The sequence below is a fragment of the Gracilinanus agilis genome, chromosome 1 (genome assembly GCF_016433145.1).
Source record: "Gracilinanus agilis isolate LMUSP501 chromosome 1, AgileGrace, whole genome shotgun sequence".
Lineage (NCBI taxonomy): Eukaryota > Metazoa > Chordata > Mammalia > Didelphimorphia > Didelphidae > Gracilinanus > Gracilinanus agilis.
The window spans coordinates 696,851,624-696,872,659 of NC_058130.1; the positions used below are offsets into that span (position 1 = coordinate 696,851,624).

At 42.0% G+C, this 21,036-nt stretch overlaps 1 protein-coding gene across 4 annotated transcripts in view; it reads left to right on the forward strand.

Moving 5' to 3' along the window:
* Positions 1-20,960, forward strand: part of PTP4A3 (protein tyrosine phosphatase 4A3) — a 31,119-nt gene extending 10,159 nt beyond the window's left edge. For 2 of the 4 annotated variants that reach the window (XM_044669332.1, XM_044669326.1), the window contains 3 exons: positions 10,135-10,265; positions 13,153-13,227; positions 20,759-20,960. In XM_044669332.1, the coding sequence (XP_044525267.1) occupies positions 10,135-10,265; positions 13,153-13,227; positions 20,759-20,876 (324 nt within the window). In that variant the 3' untranslated portion in view covers positions 20,877-20,960. The remainder of the gene's footprint in view (positions 1-10,134; positions 10,266-13,152; positions 13,228-20,758) is intronic. The other 2 variants (XM_044669315.1, XM_044669318.1) reach the window with 2 other exon arrangements.
* Positions 20,961-21,036: the final 76 nt, after the last annotated feature.

A 21,036-nucleotide genomic window follows, 5' to 3' on the forward strand; every position in this document is an offset into this window, starting at 1 on the left:
AGAGAGAGAGAGACAGAGAGAGAGAGAGAGAGAGAGAGAGAGAGAGAGAGAGAGAGAGAGACAGAGAGAGAGAGAGAGAGAGACAGAGAGACAGAGAGACAGAGAGAGAGAGAGAGATCTGGGTTCTAGTTAGGATGTGGAACCTTAGCTTCCTCTCTGTAAAATAGGGACTCTGTTCCCCCGCCCTGCTGACCAGATAGAGGTGCTGCGAGCACATTTGGGCAAATGAGTGTCATGGGCTGGATGCATGTTGTTATTTTTGTTGCATGGATTAGGGTGTGAGGGTTGGAGGCATTTATTGAAAGGATGAGTGAGAGTAACTGGTCCAGGAAGGCTTCCTAGAAGGGGTTGGACAGAGTGTAGCCTTGAACAGGTGGATCAGAGTTAGCCAGAACTTTGTTTTTGTGGGGTGGGGCAGCCCTCCATCAACTGAATTAGATTTGATTGAAATTGGTCCTGGGCTGTCTCTGGGCAAGTCGGGAGCTGTTTTCCTTGGCTTTCCCTACTCCAGGGAGGAGGAGGATGGGGAGTTACTTAGAACTCAGCTCCCTGGAGTCTCAATCAAGTGTGCTGAAGCTTCATCAACAAGAACAGGAAGGCATTTCATGTTTCTGGGCCATTCTTGTCCCTGATAAGAGAGAGTGACTGTATCCCTCCCAGGGAAAGCAGGGGCATCTGGCCCAAAGGCCCCTCAGCGGCAGGAGGAGGGACCCAGCTGGACCGATTCCTGTGTACTCTGTCTCTCTGCTCTGGGCATTTTCCCTGCCTCCCTTGTCTGGAATGCTCACCCTCCTTACCTCCCCCTACTGGTTTCCTTAAAATCCCAGCTAAAAATCCTGTCTTCTATAAGAAGCCTTTCCCCAAGCCCTGTCAATTCTAGTGCCTTCCCTCTCTTATTTCCTATTCATTTGGTTTCTAGCTTATTTGTATGTGTTTGCTTGTTGTCTCCTCCTATTAGATTTTGAGCTCCTTGAGGGCAGGACATGCCATTTGCCTCTTTTCTTGCCCCTAATTCACATAGTAGATGCTTAACAAATGTTAGCTGCTGTTATTATTTATTGTTAGGGGCAGCTAGATGGCACAGTAGATAGAACTTTGGGTCTGGAGTCAGGAAGTCTTGAGTTTAAATCCATCCTCATATTCTTACTAGTTGTATGACCTTGGGCAAGTCACTTTATCTGCTTGCCTCATTTTCCTGATCTGTAATAGACATAATAACAGAGCATCCAACTCCCAGGGTTGTTATGAGGATCACATAAGTTAGTAATTAGAAAGTGCTTAGCATAGTGCCTGGTACATAGTAAGTGCTATATAAATGTTAGCTTTTGTGGTGGTGGTGGTTATTATTATTAATTTTGTAACCCCATGCTTAGTACAGTGCCTTATACTGAGTAGGCACTGTGTTGATATTTAATTGTTTTAAGCCATGTCTGACTCTTTTTGACCCCATTTGGAGTTTTCTTAGCAGAGATGATGGAGTGGTTTGCCATTTCTTCCTCCAGCTCATTTGACAGATGAGGAAACTGAGGCAAATAGGGTTAAGTAACTTGCCCAGGATCACATAGCTAGTGTTTGAGGCTAGATTTGAACTCCTAAGTCTTCTTTGACTCCAGACTTAGTAGTCTATCCATTGCATTCCCTCCCTTCACCAGTAGGTACTTAATACTTTATTTGTTTATTGGCTGACTGACCCAGTCCATGTCTCCCTAACTAGACTGAGCTTCCTGAGAGCAAGGGCCATTGTATTTAGCAACTTGTAATATTAAAAAATTTTTTTTAAACCCTAATATCTTTTATATATATCCTTCTATATTACTTTTTTTATTTGTTACAGGGCTAGGCAATGGGGGCTAAGTGACTTGCCCAGGGTCACACAGCTAGGAAGTGTCTGAGGTCAGATTTGAACCCAGGACCTCCTGTCTCTAGTCCTGGCTCTCCATCCATTGAGCCATCCAGCTGCCCCCAGCAACTTGTAATATTGAAAAGACCAGGAAGGGAAGTCAGGAGTTAGGAGACTCAGGTTCATTCCTGGCTCTGCAACAACTTGGATATGTGGTCTTTTTTTTTTCTTTTCTTTTTTTAAACGCTTGTCTTAGAATCAATACTAAGTATTAGTTCCAAGGCAGAAGAATGGTAAGGGCTAGGCAATTGGGGTTAAATGACTAGCCCAGGGTCACACAGCTAGGAAGTGTCTGAGGCCAGATTTGGTCCTTTAAACTCCATGCCTGGTGCTCTATCCATTGTGTCTCCTAGCTGTTCCTTATTTTATTATTGTCATTTATCTTCTTTTCCTTCTCAAATTGTGTTGAATTTTAAAATTACATTTTAAAATGTCCCATGTTACCAGTGTAATGTTAATTTATTGGTGGCAGTGATTTATTGTTTGTTTTGTCTTTGCACAGCTGCCGTGTTTTGGTGCCCAGTTACCATGCCTACTTTTCTTCTGTCTCTCTTCCTCCCCCTGTTTTTAATACTTCAGAATGGGAGTATATTTTCTAGGGCTTATTCATAAGGGGAAGGAGAATATATAGATTCAGAATTCCCACCTGAAGAGAAGCTCATTAGATGTGGATCCAAAAGAAGAAACTACTCAGTGGTCAGGCCTTGGTTTCCTCTCTCCCAGAGCACCTTCTTTCCACAAAGCCATTAAACAAAGGGATATCTTCCATGGGAGGAAGAGAACACCTACCAAGCTTAATACTGTGAGATTCACTTACCTGAGGCTCACTGAGTCCTTGGTCAGTTCTGCAATCCCATGCTCCCAATTCTCAGCCAATCACCAAGTGTCATGGTGGCCAGGGACACTGACTTGGATCAAGCCTGCCAGTTTTGTGGATCTACAGATGATACTAAGTTAGGAGGGGTCTCTCCTACTCTCCCCAAAGAAATCTCAACATACTGAAACACTGGATCACATTGAATAAGATGAAAGTGGATAGGGATAAATGCAGTTTTACCCCTTGGATTAAAAACAAAAAGTCAGCATCACGATTGCAGGTTGGAGGTTCATACGTGGCTACGTATACAGTTATTCTGAAAAAGATCTGATGGATTCTGATAGGAGATCAGTATCATCTATAGTTGCTGCAGAACACTGGGATCTTAGGCTACTTTGCAGAGGTAGAATGTCCAGAACAGAAGGGAGATGATGTTCTCATTATATTCTGCCTTGGCCAGGCACATCTGGGAAAACTTTGTGGAGTTCTGAAGATTACATTTCAGGAAGGACATTGATGTATCTGGAGATCACCAAGAGGGTGCTGGTGAGGGTAGTATGAAGGTTTTGGAGCTCATGGGGATGTGAAGATTGACCTAATGAGTTGAGGTTTAGTTGAGCCTAAAGGACAAAAGACTTCAAAGAGACCTGATGGTTGTCATCATTTTTATGAAGGACCCTTTTGTGGAAGATAGTGATGTGTATGGAAGAGGGGTTAGACATGTTCTTCATGACCCTGTAATATTAATGGGTGGACGTTGTAAAGTGGAAGGTTCCATATCAGGAGAAATCTTCCTAGCCATGAGAGTGAACCCAGATGGAATGAGTTGCCTTGGAAGATTATGGGTTCTTTGTCACCAGAAGTTCCCATGGTACCAGAGTTTCCCCTTTCTCATCAGCAGACTAGACGACTGCTTCTTTAGGGGGGGTATAAAGAGGGGATTTTTTTTTTGGGTCAGGTACATATTCGATAAAGTGTACTTTGAGGCCCTTTCCAGATCAGAGAGTATATGACTCAGATATAACTTCCTCTTAGAAGCTTTCCAGGACAGCCCTGCCCTATTTGGTCCAGGGGAAAGCAGTGACCTCTTCTTGTTCATTCATTGGTTTGCCTGGACTTCTCCTTTTTCCTTATCACATTATCTCTTTTACCAGAATTTTTTTTTTGTTATATAAGTTTTATTTCCCTATTACACTGTAAGCTCTTTGACGGCAAGGTCTGCCATCTTTTTCTTTATAACCCTAGAATCTAATACAAGGTTATGCTCATAATATTTATTTGTTTAATGACATTTCTTTTTTAAAATTAAAAATAATTTCCCCCAATTACATGTAAAAACAATTTTAAAATTTTACTTAAAAAAAAAAACAACCTATTTGAGTTCCAAAGCCTCTCCTACCCTTTCTCTTCTTCCCCCTCATTGCGAAGGCAATTTGATAAAGATTATATGTGTGCAGTCATGTGAAACATATTTCTATATTAGTCATGTTGTGAGAGAAAGCACAGACCAAAAAAATCCAAGAAAAATAAAGAAAGTAAAAAAATCTAGTGTTCTTTGATTGGTATTCAGATTCCATCAGTTCTTTATCTGAAGGTGGATAGCATTTTTCATCATAGGTCCTTCAGAATTCTCTAGGAGTTTTGTATTGTATTGCTAAGAATAGCTAAATTATTCACAGTTGATTATTGCACAGTATTGCTGTTAACTGTGTCCAGGGTTCTGGTTCTGCTCACTTCACTTTGTATCAATTCATGCAAATCTTCCCAGGTTTTTTTTGAAGCCATCCTGCCCTCCTTTCCTTCCTTCCTCCTTTCCTCCCTCTCTCTTCCTTACCTTTTGCCTTAGAATCAATATTGTATATTGGTTCCAAGGCAAAAGAACAGCAAGGGCTAGGCAATGGGGGTCAAGTGACTTGCCCAGGGTCTCATACAGCTAGGAAGTGTTTGAGGCCAGATTTGAACGTAGGACCTCTCATTTCTAAACCTGGCTCCCAATCCACTGAGCTACCCAGCTGCCCCTTGCTCATCATTTCTTATAGTACAATGGTATTCCATTATACTCATACACTTTGTTCAGCCATTTCCCCATTGATGGGCATTCCCTTACTTTTCAATTCTTTGCCATCACAAAAAGAGCTGCTGTAGGTCATATACATGTATATATAAATCTTTTTCCTTCATTTTTATTTTTATTTTTAAAAATCTCTTTGGGATACAGCCCTAGTAGTGGAATCATATTTTTTTTGGCGGGGGGGGGGGGGGTTTCTGTTAGCATCTCTTCAATAGGCTTTGTAACCTTGTACAATTACATCTTGAATGTCATTCTATGAGGATTTTTCCCCTATACCTCCTACCCCTCTCTTTTCTCCAAGAAGGCAGGTAACATAATATAGGTTGTACATATATTATCGTGTAATACATATTTTTTAACTGAATTGAGTTAACTGAAGACTAGTAATAGGGTTCGACTGGTCTAAGGACCTCTATAAGGAAAAGGATGCCTATTTATTTATTTTTAATTGAGGATTCCTTGTTTGTTAGGTTGAATTATTCCAGTTTTTTGAGACATCTTGGCTGTTTTTTTTTTGTTTTTAACTCTGCTCTATAGATGCCATATTTAATGTTTAATCTAAACTTAGTTTCTCTTCCCTCACTGAGCCTTACTGCTCTTATGTATTTATTAGGCATAATTGAATTTTTGTCAAACTCAGATCTCAGCTCTGTCCGTCTTTTTAAGCCTACCTCAAATGCCACTTCTTCCAGGAAGCTTTCCTTTCTTATCCTCTGAAACATGCTCAGAAATAGCTATTCCCTCAAGAACTTTACTAACATTCTACTTCAGTCTCTCTAGGATACAGTATCAGACATTATTAGGCATTATCATGTCTTATTGCAAGCTGTCTATGTAAAGTGACTTTGTATTCCTCAGAATGGAGACCTTGTCTTGTTGGAACTCCATTCTTATGAGCTGCCCACCCCTCCAGCCTCCATAATCACACCAACTAGTACTGCCCTGGGCAGAAAGCCAGCATTTAATCAATATTGTGGGAGCTGGTTCTCCTTTCTTGTATTTTCCTCCTCCCTGATCAGATATACAGAAAACATACCCAGTAAAGATATGCTGACTATCATCATCACTTTAAAGATAAACTGAGATCATCTCTCTTCTGCTTTTGAGTCCCAGAGAGGTTAGAATCATACTCATGAATTCCTAAAATGTCACAGCTGTGAGCCTTTAGGGAATTTGTCTAATCCACTCCTACCTGTGAGAAACTGAGGCACAGAGAAGGAAAGAGACATACCTATGTTAGTCTGTGACATCATTAGGAGTAGAACCCAGTCCTCCTGATGCTGCTGGTCAAGAGATGAGCTTGGATGATTTAATGGAATGGAGAAGGCAGACAGAAGATACAGTAGTAAACTTGACTGTTCCCAAGTCATCTTGATTCTGACCAGTGGGTAAGGCAGGCGTGTTTAGACATTTTGCTGCAAGATGGATATGGATTAGACTTCAGGAAGACTTCATGGGTCTCAACTAAAATCCTACCTTCTACAGGAAGCCTTCCCTAATCTTTCTTAATTCTAGTGTCTCCTCTCTGTTAATTATTTCCTGTTTATGCTGTATGTAGTTTGCTTTACATATATTTGTTTGCTTGTTGTCTCCCCCATTAGATTGTTAGCTCCTTGAGGGCAAGGGCTGTCTTTTGCTTTTTTTTTTTTTTTTTTTTTTTTTTTCTGTCCTCAATGCTTAGTACAGTGGCTTTTTTTTGGTTGTCCTCCTTGTTGATTGATTGAAGAAAACACCCAAGATAGGAATCCTTTAAAAGATTTCCAGGTATTTACCTGAAGAAGAGGAGATTTGGGCACATGATAGCGGGGTGCATGCCTGGAAATCAGAGGATCTACCAGTTATAGGCAGGGCTCTAACACTCACTTATTATTTATGTATGCCTCTCTTAGCCTTTGTTTCTTGAGCTAAAAAGTAGGGTTAATAATACTTATACTACATCATGTCATAGGATTGTCATGAGGGAAGTCCTCTGTGAATTTCTTGCTCTTTAAAAATGTGAATTGTTATTCTTGGGAGTGGCAAGTATTTAAAGGGCCCTCCTGGGGATAGAGGGATTTCACTGATTCTGATTGGCCCCAGAGGACAGAGAAGGAATGGGGGGAAAATTACAATGAGGCTGGCTTTATGCACCTGGAAAGAACAGAAAGAACACTGGATTTAGCATCCAAGGGATCAATGTTCGAATTTTGACTTGGAACCTAGACTGTGCTCTGGGTGACCTTGGGGCAGATTGACATACCCAATCATCTGTGATCCCTCACTTTCCCCCTCTTCCTTCCCTCGCCTTACCCATAAATTTCTTATCTATAGAATGATGGATTTGGGCAAGATGATCTTCATGATTCTTCTATCCCTAGTAGAACCGAGCCAGATAGGTAGTACATTGGAGAGAATGGTTGAATTGGAAGCAGGAGAACCCAAGTTCAGATTCAGCCCTAGATTCTTTCTAGCTCTGTGACTGAAGGTATACCATTTTAACCTCTTGGGACCTCAATTTCCTTATATGTAAAATGAGGATAATGATGGCATCTACCCTCCAGGGTTGTCGTGAGGTTAAAAATTAGATAATAATTGTATAATACTTCTTAAACTTTAAAAAACACTATATAAATGCTGTTATTATTACTTATCTTTTATATTAGGTAGAGCTTTACAACAATTAGAGCTGTTCCAGAATGGAATAGGAGGCAATAACAACAGTAGGTTTTCATGTAATCCTTTAAGGGTCATAGAATCACCAAATGTCAGAGTTGGAAGGATCTCCAGTGGCCATTTAGTACAACTTAATCTCTGAACAAGAGTCCTTCTGAGAACATAATTGACAAGTGGTCATCAGTCCTCTGCTTTTGAATACTTTCAAGGAGAAGGAACTTCTCTGTCTTTCAAGCCAGCCCATTCTTCTTTGGGGTGACTCTTAATTGTTGGTAAATGTTTTCTGACATCAAGTCTCAGTTGGCCTCTTTGTAGCTTCCACCTTTTGCCTCTGATTTCTATCTGGGCATCAAGGAGTCCAAATCTAACCTTTCTGTATGCTAACCCTTCAAATATATGAAGACATTTGTCATGGTCCACCTTAAGTCTTGTCCAGTCTAAACATTTCCAGTTCCTTCAACTGATCCTCATGACATGGACTTCCAAGTCCTTTTCTCATCTTGTTTACTCTCCTTTTTTTTTTTTTTTAAATTCACTATCTAGAACTATGTAATACTCCAATAAAGTCTGACCAGGGCAGTGTACAGAATGAGTGTCATCCCCTTATTCTTAGAGGCTATATCTCTTTAATAAAGAAATACACTGGGTAGCTCAGTGGATTGAAAGTCAGGCCTAGAGACGAGAGGTCCTAGGTTCAAATCCGGCCTCAGACACTTCCCAGCTGTGTGACCCTGGGCAAGTCACTTGACCCCCATTGCCCACCCTTACCACTCTTCCACCTAGGAGCCAGTACACAGAAGTTAAGGGTTTAAAAAAAAATAAAGAAATACATTTTTATTAGTAGCTTTTGTTGTTACTTCAGGAAACATTTCCAAACAATTAGTTATCTAAAAGGAGAATGGGTGGCTTTGAGGGATGGTAATTTCCCTCTCCTTGGAGGTATTCAGAAACAGAGGATGGATGATGACTTGTCAGGTATGTTCTTGGAGGGATAACATTTCTCCCAGTAACTAACTTTCTTGTATTTCTTCCAGGATCTTCTTCCTTCCCTTTCCCAGAGAAATGTCCCATGAAACAGAGAATATTTTTTTTAAAGAAAAAGGAAGGAGGGAACAGCCAGTTGACTCTGGATTGAGAACCAGACCTAGTGATAGGAGGTCCTGGGTTCACATTTGACCCTAGATACTTCCTAGCTATGCGACCCTAGTCAAGTCACTTAACTCCCATTGCCTAGCCCTTACCCTTATTCTCTCTTGGAACCAATTCATAGTATTGATACTAAGATGGAAGGTAAGAGTTGAAAAAAGAAAAAAGAAGGAAAGTAATGAATATTAATAAGTACCTGCTGTGTGCTAAATGTTTTACAAATATCTCATCTAATTCTCTCAAAAATCCTATGAGAAGGGGCAGCTGGGTAGCTCAGTGGATTGAGAGTCAGGCCTAGAGATGGGAGGTCCTGGGTTCAAATCTGGCCTCAGACACTTCCCAGCTTTGTGACCCTGGGCAAGTCACTTGACCCCCATTGCCTACCCTTGCCACTCTTCTACTTATAAGTCAATACACAGAAGTTAAGGGTTTAAAAAAAAAATCCTATGAGAGAGGTTCTATTATTATTCCCATTTTATAGATGAGGAAACTGAGGCAAACCCAGGTTAAGTGACTTACCCAGGGTCAGATAGCCAGCAAGTATCCAAAGCCACATTTGAATGAACTCAGGAAAATGATTTTTCCTGATTCTAGTCCTGTACACTATCCACTGTGCCAACCAACTTACCTATATAGATGCTATATTGCATTATCTCATTTATAGATGAGGAAACTGAGGCAAACCCAGGTTAAGTGACTTGTGCAGGGTCAGATATCTAGTAAGCGTCTGAGGCCAGACTTAAACTCATGACTTCATGACTCCAGGCCCAGCTGTCTATTTTTTATACCACATGAGTGCCAGGAAGAAGAGAAAAGAAATCAGTAAAATCAACCCCCCAAAATCTAAAAAGACTGAAAGCTTTGCCATGTTCCACACTTTTGTACCTCCCACCTCTGCAATGGAGGAGTAGAAGTCATATCTGTTAGTGGATCCCAACCATTAGTGTTTCTGGCCCCCCACATCACACTCCTGACTCATATTGAGCCTACAATGCACCAAAGTCCTCAAGTCTTTTTTAAACAGAATTTACCAAGGGTTTTCCTCACAATAACCCAGTGAGTTCAGTTGTATAAATATCATTACCCTCAGTTCACAGTTGAGAAAACAGGCTTAGCCAAGTTAAAAGGACTTGCCCATGGCTATCAAGTATGAGAGATGGCCAGGTCTCCTGACTCTGGTCTGTTGTATTTTTTTTTTTAATCATCTCTTGTGAATTCCCTCTCTTTGCGTATGTGTGGGCAGAGGCTGGACGATCCCTCTAATAGATGCTGAAAGAGGGATTCTTGCTTGGGTGCTGCTTGGAGCGGATGACTCTTCTTACCCTGAGATGCTTAGCTAGTCTAGCCTCGGACGGTAGACCCTTCCACTCCAGTGCCCACAGGAGACAAGATACTCCTACTTCTGAGTGTGGAGAGTATGAGAGAAGCTGCTCAGCTGGAGGCTGTGAAATGGACCCTCAGAGATTGTTCCCATTCCCAAATTTGGGTGGGCCAGTTACTCTTACCTTTCTAAATTGTTTTTTCCTCTTCTCTGCCCCCCTTACCCAGGACTGGCCTTTTGATGATGGAGCCCCCCCTCCTGGCAAGATCGTGGAAGACTGGCTCAACCTGCTGAAAACCAAATTTTTTGAAGACCCTGGCAGTTGTGTTGCTGTCCATTGCGTGGCTGGTCTGGGGCGGTGAGTCTGAGGGGCCCAAGAAAGGGAGAGTAAGGGCTAACCAATTTAGAAAGCATCCAGGGGGCACTTAACGTGGCATAATGGATAGAATGCCAGGCCTGAAGTTGGCATGTCCTGGGTTCAAGTCTGGCCTCAGACGCTTCCTGCCTGTATGAAACTGGGCAAGTCACTTAACCCCATTTTCCTTGCCTTTGCCCTTCTGTCTTAGAGTTGTTACTAAGACAGAAAGGAAGAATTTTAGGGGAGGGGAGACATCTAGAAGAAGGATGTCTAGAGAGAGACCCACTGCTGTTCCACTGGGAGGATGGGATGTAGGCTAGATGGGAGGAAGGGGACTTCTTCAAGAGGGGCTGAGATTTAGACACAAGGAAGGACTTTCCAAACCAGGATTGAGTGACATGGTAGAATCTTGAATTTCCATTACCGGTCAGTTTCAGTTTCTCCTGATCAATAAATTTTCATCAGCTTCACCAGCAATTAAAAAAAATCTTTTGTCTGTCATTGAGAACTCTTCATAGTGTCTACACTTTTGGTCTCTTGATATAGCCCGAAATTGCATTAGTATTATCTGGCTGCCACATCTCACTGTTGAGTCACACTGACATTGATATCAATAGAACCTGGAATCACAAAGACAAAATCTTAGAAACGGGAAGAGACCTCAGAGACCATCTGGTCTAACCCTTCCCTAAACCTATCTAGCCTTCATTTGAAGATCTTAATTCTATGTAGACGGTGAGACCTTCTTTCACAAAATTATTTTTTGGGGCATCTCCCCTATCTTGTACTTGTAAAGGTGATTTTTTTTATTTGCACCCCAGTGCAGTTTCATTTCGTTAGATTTAGTCAGTTGGTCTAGCCAGGAATAAACATGGTGGTGAAAGGCGTGTTGGATTTTGGGAGTTATGGGTTCAGATCTCATTTTTCTTGCTCACTCCCTGTGTGACATTGGTCTAGTTACTTAACCTTTAGGCTTCAGTATCCTCCTCATCATTAAAATCAAAAGATTAGAGCAAGTGCTTTGTAAGGTCCCTTCCTGATTTAAGTGACTGAGCTAGGTTCAGATCTTTTTTTGTGTTAGATTTTTGTCATCTAACATATTCGCTCTTCCTCCCATTTTGAGGATATCACCTTGGTGTGTCTTGTGCTATAATTACTGCAAAGGATTTAGTCAGATGACCTCACTTTGCATCCTGACCCTCCCTTTTATTAGTAACAAGTCATTCAGTCTCTTTGGGCCATCTTTTCTTCATCTGCAAAATGAGGGATCTGGATCTCTGAGGTGTCCCTTCCAACTCTGAGTCCTGAGATCTGATAATCTTTTCATCTAGCAGAAAACAGGGGAAAAGCAAATGAATGGAAACATTTAAGTGTCTGTGGGTTGGGTCCTATGCTCAGGGAACTAGGGGTTGGGGAGGGAAAGTCAAGAACCCAAATATATATAAGACATAGCCCATGCCTTCATGGAACTCATAGTCAGATGTTAGGCATTGTATAATAAGTTCCTAATGTAACTTTAGGCTACATTGAGACTTGCATCTAGAATGAGGATATCCTTATTCCACATGCTCTACTCTGATCATAGGGACTGTTATGGACATTGGACTGTTGTGTTTAGTCCTGGGTGCCACATTTAGGGAATGCCATTGACAGAGTGGAATGTTACCAGAGAAGGTCAACCAGGATAGACAGGACTAGGGAACATAGTATCTGAGGATTAATAGAAAGAACCAGAGAGGTTTAATCTGAGGAAGAGATTTAAGGGACACAGGATTGCTGCTTTCCTGTAGCTGAAGGGCTGTCCTGTAGAAGACGGGTTAGACTTGTTTGACTGGGCCTTAGCTAGCAGAACCAGGAATAGTTGTAGAAGGGCATATTTTAGGTCCTCCCAAGCAAGAATTGCTTAACAGACCTGCCCCAAGTGGAGTTAGCTGCCTTGGGAAGGCAGTAGGTTCTCTTTCTCTGGAGATCTTTAAGTGGAGAATAGATTCTTGTTTGTCAAGGATTCTGTAGAAAGGGTTCTTAATTAGAGATTCAACATTTGGGGAGTCCTTTTTCATTTAGAAACCCTCTGATTCTTTGAATGATAAAGACATGCCCAATTGTAGGCTCTTGGAAGAGGAAGAAATCAGTATAAGTGGGGTTTGAAAGTTAAGGCTAGAGAAGAAGGGCTTAGAGTTGGTCCTCAAGAATTAGAACAGGATTCTTGTGGGCAAAAAACATGGGAGGAAGATAAAGGAATAGAGAGGGGGGAATTTTACTAAGAAACTATATTAGTAAAATCTCTAAGCTGAAGTTGAGGAGGTGCCTTATAAGCATTCTTATAGAATCTGCTCTTGCCAGAAGACTTCTAAGTGATTCCCATGCTTTTCCCATAGAAGGTAAGAGATTTAATAATTCACCACCTTCCCACCCCTGGAAATCCTGCAGCCAGGAAACTCACCTGGGCATCTGACTTGAGTCCCTCATTTTTCATCTGAAGGAAGGAACTACATTAGTGCTCACCTACATTTATTCCCAGACACTTAGCTTTTCAATGTAGCTATCCCTTTATCTCCATGACCAGGTATATTTGAATAGTAATGCACAATTGTAGAGCCCTTATTGTTTACAAAGTGGACTCTTTCACATTGTCTCTGTGAAGTAACTAGTCCAAGAATTATTATTTCTGTTTGCTGATGGGAAATAGGCTCACAGTGGTCAAGTGACTTGTTGCAGGGTCATGCTATTTGTAAGAATTGGTATTAGGATACAACCGAGGCCTCTTGACTGCAAAGTTTGGGTCTACTACAACATAACAACTTTTGGCTTGCTTGGCTAAGTTGGGAGGGAGGGTGTTGAAGGATTCTTCATTATCTTTGGTAATAACTTCCTGTCTATCTCTTAGGGCTCCTGTCCTCGTTGCTCTGGCTCTGATTGAGAGTGGGATGAAGTATGAAGATGCCATCCAGTTTATTCGACAGTAAGTGAAGGGTGGAGGAAGGGTCCCCCTTTCTATCATAGCAGACATGCACAGGACAGTGAGGTCATTTCCAACCCACTTTCCCCCTCCACACTTCCCAAATCATACAGCTCTTTGGGGAATGAATATGGATAAGGCTTTTACTTTAAGAATGAAGCATAAAAGATTGAAGCACTGCCTGGTCAGGGGAAAGGATGTTTTCCCCAAGTGATTCCAATCTGCCTACCTTGGTTTGACCTCCATGGATTTCTGGCAAGTCAGTGGGGCTTTTTTGGTCTATGAACAGTTGCTGCTTCCCATTTTGTTGATTCTAAAACAGCAACAGCAACAACAATCTGAGACCTAGAAAGAGTCATTGACTTACCAAAAGTCATTCAGCTAGCTTGGACCAGAAGGATAGGTCACGGCCATGTAGCTATGACTTCTAGCTTGTATTTTCAATATATCACGTAGCACAAAAGGGTCACACTTTTGGGTGGGGGGGTTGGGATGTAGTTTCAGGAGGGCAGGGAGAAGAAGTAGCCAGACTAGAAGCCATGGACACATGTACTCTGAGACTCTGGCTCTTGTGTTTGACTTTGCTATGTGACCTTGGGCAAATGGCTTTTTTTCCCTGGGCCTTAGTTTCTTATTATTGGAAAGGTACATCCCTGTCTCCATAGTGATCCGTGACAGGTGTTTATTATCATCCTTTACCCTGGTCCCAGAAATTATCTCTAGCCTAGAGAAAATTGGTCACTAGTCTCAGTGGGAGATTTATTCCTTTCCCCAGTCTCCATCTGTCCAATTCTTTGACTCCCTAGAGATATAGACTATGGTGTCTGAGGCTTTACTAAAGGAACTAGGGATGTTTAGCCTTGAGAAGAGAAGACTTAGAAGGGATCATCAGCCTTTTCAAACATCTTAAGCACTGGCAGGCGGGAAAGGCCAGAACTAAGAGCAATGAGTGGCAGTTGCAAAGAAGATTTAGCATGGGTATAAAGGAAAAAAAAAACCTGTTTTTTTTTTTTTTTATTTTAAACCCTTAACTTCTGTGTATTGACTTATAGGTGGAAGAGTGGTAAGGGTAGGCAATGGGGGTCAAGTGACCTGCCCAGGGTCACACAGCTGGGAAGTGTCTGAGGCCGGATTTGAACCCAGGACCTCCCGTCTCTAGGCCTGGCTCTCAATCCACTGAGCTACCCAGCTGCCCCCAAAAAACCTGTTTTAATACTCAGAACTGTCCAGAAGCCAAATGGGAAGTGGTTGTTTGTCTCTCACTGACAGAATGGATGTTTTTAGATCTGTCTGTCTGTCTGTCTTTCTATCTTTCTCTCTCAGTGGGAAGTGGTTGGTTGCCTTTCACTGACAGAATAGATATTTTTAGATCTCTCTCTCTCTCTTTCTCTCTCTGTCTGTCCATCGATCCATCCATCCATCTGCCTGCCTGTCTATCTCTGTTGTCTCTCTATATCTCTCTTTATCCATCTATCTGTGTATCTATCTTCCTATCTGTCTGTCTTTACATTCATCTCTGCCATCAATCTCTATCATCCGTCTCTCTATGTTTATATATCTATTTTTCTTTCTTCCTCTGTCCTGGCCTTATCTATCTCTTATCCATCTGTGTCTATCTGTCCATCTAACTGTCTGTCCCCCTTTCTGTCTATCCATCTGTCCATTTATCTGTCTGCCATCCATCCACCTATCTCTGCCATCAATCTCTTTCAATGTTTGTCTTTCTATTTTCTATCTGCCTATTTATTTATCTCTGTCTGTCTGTCTGTCTATCCAATTATCTATCCATCTCTATCTACCTACCTGTCTGTCTATCTATTACTTGTTAGGGATGAGATTTGAAGGCACTCTTGTTCAAGAATGGATAGGACCAAGTGACCCCTAGGGTCTCTTCTGTCTTAGAGATTCCATCATGTAGATTCCCATGTAATTAAGGCTCTACTTTTCTTTTGCTGACAATTAGGCATTCCGCTATTCCTTTGCTTGGCTTTAATTGCTTTCTCTGGAATATAAGGAGCATAATCCTTGCTGTTTTGTCCTCACAGGCCTATTGTAAGGATAAGTTAGTAGATGGGTCTGTGTTTTGTTTGAAAGCTAACCAGGGCTCTGCCGGCATGAGAGTATATGAGTATTTACAGACAGGGTTGCCAGGGTTGGCTTAGGAACGCAGCAACAGTTGCCCCGGGAATCTTTGGGGAGCCCAGGTGAGCCTTCCTGTGAAAACACCTGAGTGAAAGAAAGCTTAATTGAAGACATAGAATCTTGGAGCTTCAAATTTCATTTGCTAAAATAGTTTCAGTGCTAGTGAGCTCACTCCTGTTTAGGATGGTATGGGGAATGGAGACATGAAAGAACCAGCTGAAGGAATGTTTTCGAAGAGAAGAAAAGACTTTGGAAGACAAGACTTGAGTAGGGTGACATGATGGCTTACTTGAGGCATTTGGAGGATTGTCTGTTTGGCCCCAGAGGATAACTCTAGAAGCTCTAGAGTGGGGCAGGATGAGAGCGATGGAGTAGTTGGGAGGCAGGTGTAGGATTTCCTAATGGTTATAGATATCTCAAAGTCAATCAATCCTCAAGCACAGGCACTACATTAAATACTGGCGATTCACTTCCCAAAAGATGGCATAGGTGGTATGGTCTGCTTTGGGGAAGTAGTGAGGCTATCCTCACTGAAGGTCCTTAAGTGGAGGCCAGGTAACTGCTCAGGGATTCAGTAGAGGGGATTCCTGACTGGGTATAGTTTGGGTTAAATATCTTCTGAGTCCCGTCCCTTCTAACTCATCAGTTTGGTGATTCTGGGCCTAACAAGAGGAATGAAAGGAGCAAATGTTAAATGTTTACAGAAACCATCTCATTAATAAGGCAGCCCATTTCATTATTTGACAGCTTAGGCTACTTTGAAAGTTCTCATTCTTCAGATACTAAATTCCTTGAGGTGGCCAAGGACCATGTCTTATCCAGTCTATCTTTCTTCAAGGCTCAGCACAGGGCTCTTTGCACAGAAAATACTTGGATAGGTGTCTCCTACAGTCTGTTGAGCTGAGATTTGACTGCTTTTGTATCTTGAACTCTCATCCTGAACCCAATTTTGATCCTAATTCCACCCTCTGGGACTCTATAGGGCAAGCCTGCTTCTTTGTCCTGTGACAGTCCTTCCCAGAGTATAAGGAGCAGTTTGGTATAGTTGAATAATCACTGGACTTGGTATCAGAAGACTTGGGTTCAAATCCCAGCTCTGATATTTTTTAATTAGGTGATTATATGATTTTAATTAGGTGATTATAATTAGGTGATTATATATTCTATTCTTTGGGGCTTAGCTTAGTCTTCTCTGGAAGTGAAAAATAAGGGTACATAGAAGGATTATTAAGAAAAAAAAGAAAGAAAACATGTATTAAAACTTTAAAGCCCTAGAAAAATACAAGTTGGTGTTATTATGATAGTTTTTGGAATTCTCTTAACCAGATTAACTACCCTCAAGTCCTTCAGATGATCCAAGGATAGTATGTATTCATCTCCTCATCCCCTACATCTTCGTCCTCTGACCATACTATTTCATCACTGCCTTTTCTAACTTGTGTTGCCCAGAACTGAGTGAAAAACTCCCAATGGAGTCTGCTTAGTAAGCACACAAGGGAAACCTTTTCCCTACCACCACCCTTTGTTTTGGACTTGACTAGTTGTTTTGGCTAACTTTACTTTCATTCCCTGGATAGAGCTAGGGGCCAGAGGAAAGGGAATGGAGGAAGAGTGGAAAGTAGACTTAAAAATAATTTCATTTTGAGGGGGTTGGAATAGATAATCTCTACCATTCATTCCTTCTCTATATCGTATGGTTCAGTTATAGACTGTGGAGAATACTAGAGAAAACTGGAAGAACCTGAATTTGGATTAGGTGTGTGATTTTAGACATGTCACTTATGAACCTCAATTTGCTGAAGAGATTTGTGAACCCTAAAGTACTCTGAGAAATCTCAGTATATAAAATATATATACTATATAATATTATACTCTGACTTGGGACTGGGGCTTGCTGGAGAAAATCCTCATGACAAGAGGGAAGGAGTGGGGTGAGTGCCTCTTGACTGAGGTATTTTTCCTTTGCGTCTTCCAGGAGAGAGAGAAGACCTTAGGCTAAGTGATGCCCAAACTCCATTCCCTCAGTGTTTCTCAAAGGCCCTTCTTCCTGGTGATAAAAGCACCTTATGAAAAGATCTCTCCCTCTCTCCCCATGATTCTGAGGATACTGTGGGACTTGGGCATCTCTGTGGTGTTTTGGCTAGCCCCTGGGATCCCGTGTGCACTCTCCCAGAGGTTGACTTGTTTATGCCTCAAGAAGGCGGATTGGTTCCCACAGGCCTTGTGGAGTGGGTAGAAAGGACACTTGAGTACCTATAGGCCCTGAGTACTGGGGAAGCCCATGGGTCCAGGCTCCCAGTCTGCCTAGAAGGATGGCTTCTGTCACACACAAAACACTCAATAGCATGAGAATGAGACAAGGAGGTCTATGAGTGTGGCATGCCCTCACACTTACTCTGAGGCTCTGCCCTAGGGCTTGTTGGGGACAGAGGAGACCAGACTGGACCTGGTTAGTCACCTATGACTTCTTGGTGAGTCAATGTTTTGGGAGAGAACCCACCTACAGCAGGGTACTCTGTAATATCCTGATATTGGAAAGAACAAATATAATCTCCTCCGATCTTGCAATATTTGCACTTATAATAACCTGATAAATTTCATTCCGACCTCTCAAATTTAAGGGAATGAATTCTTTTGCTTTAAATGTTTCCAGTAATTACCCCATTGATGGAGTTTGTTATTTGAGCAATTCTGTAGCTTTTTCTTTTGGTGGAGAAAATTTAGACCATTCACATTTATGATAGTAAATATGAAAAAATTACGCTCCACATACCAAATAGAGCTTGATCTGGCCCTTAAAAACACTAAAGAAAGTTGAAAAGGCAAAGAAAAATTCTTTTCTTCAGTCAGGCCAGAAGGAGACTTCAACCAATAACAGTTAAATTTTTAAAGAGCTACTTCCTGAAGTTGATAAGTTAAAAAAAGCAAACAAACCCAGGATTCATAACATAAGGATGAGCCTTTGAAATAGTAACATCTACCTGCAGTGCTTTATTGTGGGACAGAGGCAACCCTGAGCAAAAGGTCGGTCCAGTGGAGCCCAGACTGTGATGGGTCAGTGTCAGCCAGAAGGGTTTCCAGGATGGGTCCAGGGACAGATTGTGTATTCTGTTCTAGGACCAGCCTTGCCAAGTATAGTTCCTTATCATTATAGCGCTAGGCAATGAAATATTGTGGATTATTATTGGTGATGTTGAGGAAGATGCTTTGGTTAAAAATACTTTGTTGATGTTCACAAAAGTGGCTTTCAGCTCTCCCCTCAGAAGGAAAGCCAGGAGTCACTTCCCTTCACTAGACCAGTATGTAACTTACTTGGAGACTGTATATTTTTAAAAAATCTATTTATTTATATTCAACAGATATAAAAATAAGGATTAGTAACAAGGAAAGCCTTAACACTAACAGGGAACTATATCTACCCACTTCCTACTACATTTGCCTCATGGCAAACTCTTCTATTTTTCCAGCTACTCTCAAACTGCCTAGCACTTACTAAAAAAAACAACCCCAAATGCTAACTACAATCTAATTGTAATCCTTACTAAAATTAGTATTATCAAAGATATCTCCCTTGAATACAGACTTAGTCAGTCCAATATGGCAGAGGTTGGCTGATCAAAAGGTAACCCTGAGATGGCCCAGAGTCCAGGCAAAAAGCCTTTGATCTTTCTTCTCACAAAACCATTCTCCACCAAGGCAGATATGCCAGCTTCTTTCTCCAAGATGAATTCTCATGATAAAGAGGACAGGAAAACCTCTTCAGATGCTTTAGAGTTCTCTCTCCCCTCCATTCAGCAAAGAGCAAGGTCTGAGATGTCTGTCTTCTCTTTGCCAGAGAGAGCCCCCCAGAAGCTCTGACTAACTGTCAGAATCTTTCCTGTTTCCTTCCTTCCAAGTTCTGATCTCTGCCTTGCCTGTATCCTCAGGGACTCCTTTCTTAAAGTTCTTATCTTATCAATACCTAATCAATATATTTCCTAATCCATTTCTACAGCCTGGAGCAATGAATTCTTTAGCCATAGAAATTCTTGAAGAGTGACTGAGAAAGTGGAAATAAAAGGAGGACCTGGTTAAGGGAAATTAATGATGATGATGATAGGTAGCATTTTTATACCACTTGAAGGCAGCATACAAGACACTTTTCATGTGTTAGTTGATCCTCAGCAAAGCTGGGAAGTAGGTACTGTTCTTATGCCCATTTATAGATGAGAAAACCGAGTCTGAGAGGTTAAAAAGCTTGACCAGGGTCACACAATATCTGAGGCAGGATTTACACTCAGGTTTTCGTATGCCACTTAGGCTGTTTCTAAATCATGGGAATTTGGGATCTTTGAAATCCCAGAACAGAAACCTCTATTCCTGTCATCAGGTCCAAGACAGATATGTTGGGAATCTGGGGCTTGTAGGTAGAGACAGAGTGAAGATGGGACTTAGTGGTCCTGCCTCTGAGGAGTTGTTGCCATAGTGAAGAAAGGGGGAACAGAAAGGGGAGGGAAAGTTAGGTTACCTATAAGTGTAAGTGTGTGGCTCTCTGCATGTGTGAAATGGCATCAGTGGGGGGGGGACACAGGAGTGCCTAGAGGTGCCTGTTCATATTATATTAGTATAAGCATACACATTCAGGCATGTAGATATATTTGCAGGAGAGTGTGGGGGAGCAGAAAGAACTTTTAAAATCAAGATCTGAGATCAAGTATCAGCAGTATTACTAGCTGAATGACTATGGACAAGTCATTTCATCTCTGAGACTTTTTCCATCAGTAAAATGGAGTGATGATATTTTGTATTGTCTATCTCACAAAGTGGTTGGGGGAAAAACTCTTGTAAACCATCTTTTACCATAGAAATAGAGAAGCCCATTCCAAAGGCTCTCAGTGATGCCATGATCTGAAATCAGCCTCAGATCTAGTCTCATTGAGTGAGGCTAGAAACTATTCTCCGCCCCCTGCCCCCTTCCTCTCCTTACCAGCACCCACCTTTCAGCCCAGCCAGATTCTCTTCTAGTCTTCTCACTGTCATCCACATGTGAGGCTCTTTCCTGCCCTTCCATTGGATTTAGAACGTAGTCTGGCCCACTCATTTTGTAGAGGAGGAAATACTGAGTGCCCAGAGTGATGGACTAGCTCTTCCAAGGTCACCCAGGTAGTAAGTGGTAGATGGGGGTCTCGACCTCTTCTTTGAGCCCTGCTCCAAGCCAGGGCCTAAGCTCTTGTGGACCAGCCCCAGGGCCCCTTTTCCTCCCCCAAGTTCTCCCCTCTGTGCTTCAAAGGCCACATAGTTAAAGGTGGGAATCAAACCCATGCTGGTTCGTTTTGCTGACTGGCCAGCTGGGTCCTTGTCTGTCCTGACCTCCAGCTGACCTACTTCCTTTCCTCTCCCTTTCTCCCCCTAGGAAGCGAAGGGGTGCCATCAACAGCAAACAACTCACATACCTGGAAAAGTACCGGCCAAAGCAGAGACTTCGATTCAAGGACCCACACAACCACAAGAATAAATGCTGTATCATGTAACCTTGGCAGCAGCCTCTCGCCAAACACATTTACACCTGACCCTCCCTAGACCACCCCCCCTCTCTCCTCCTCCTCTCTCTCTCTCTCTCTCTCTCTCTCTCTCTCTCTCTCTCTCTCTCTCTCTCTCTCTCTCTCTCTTTCACGCATATACACACACACA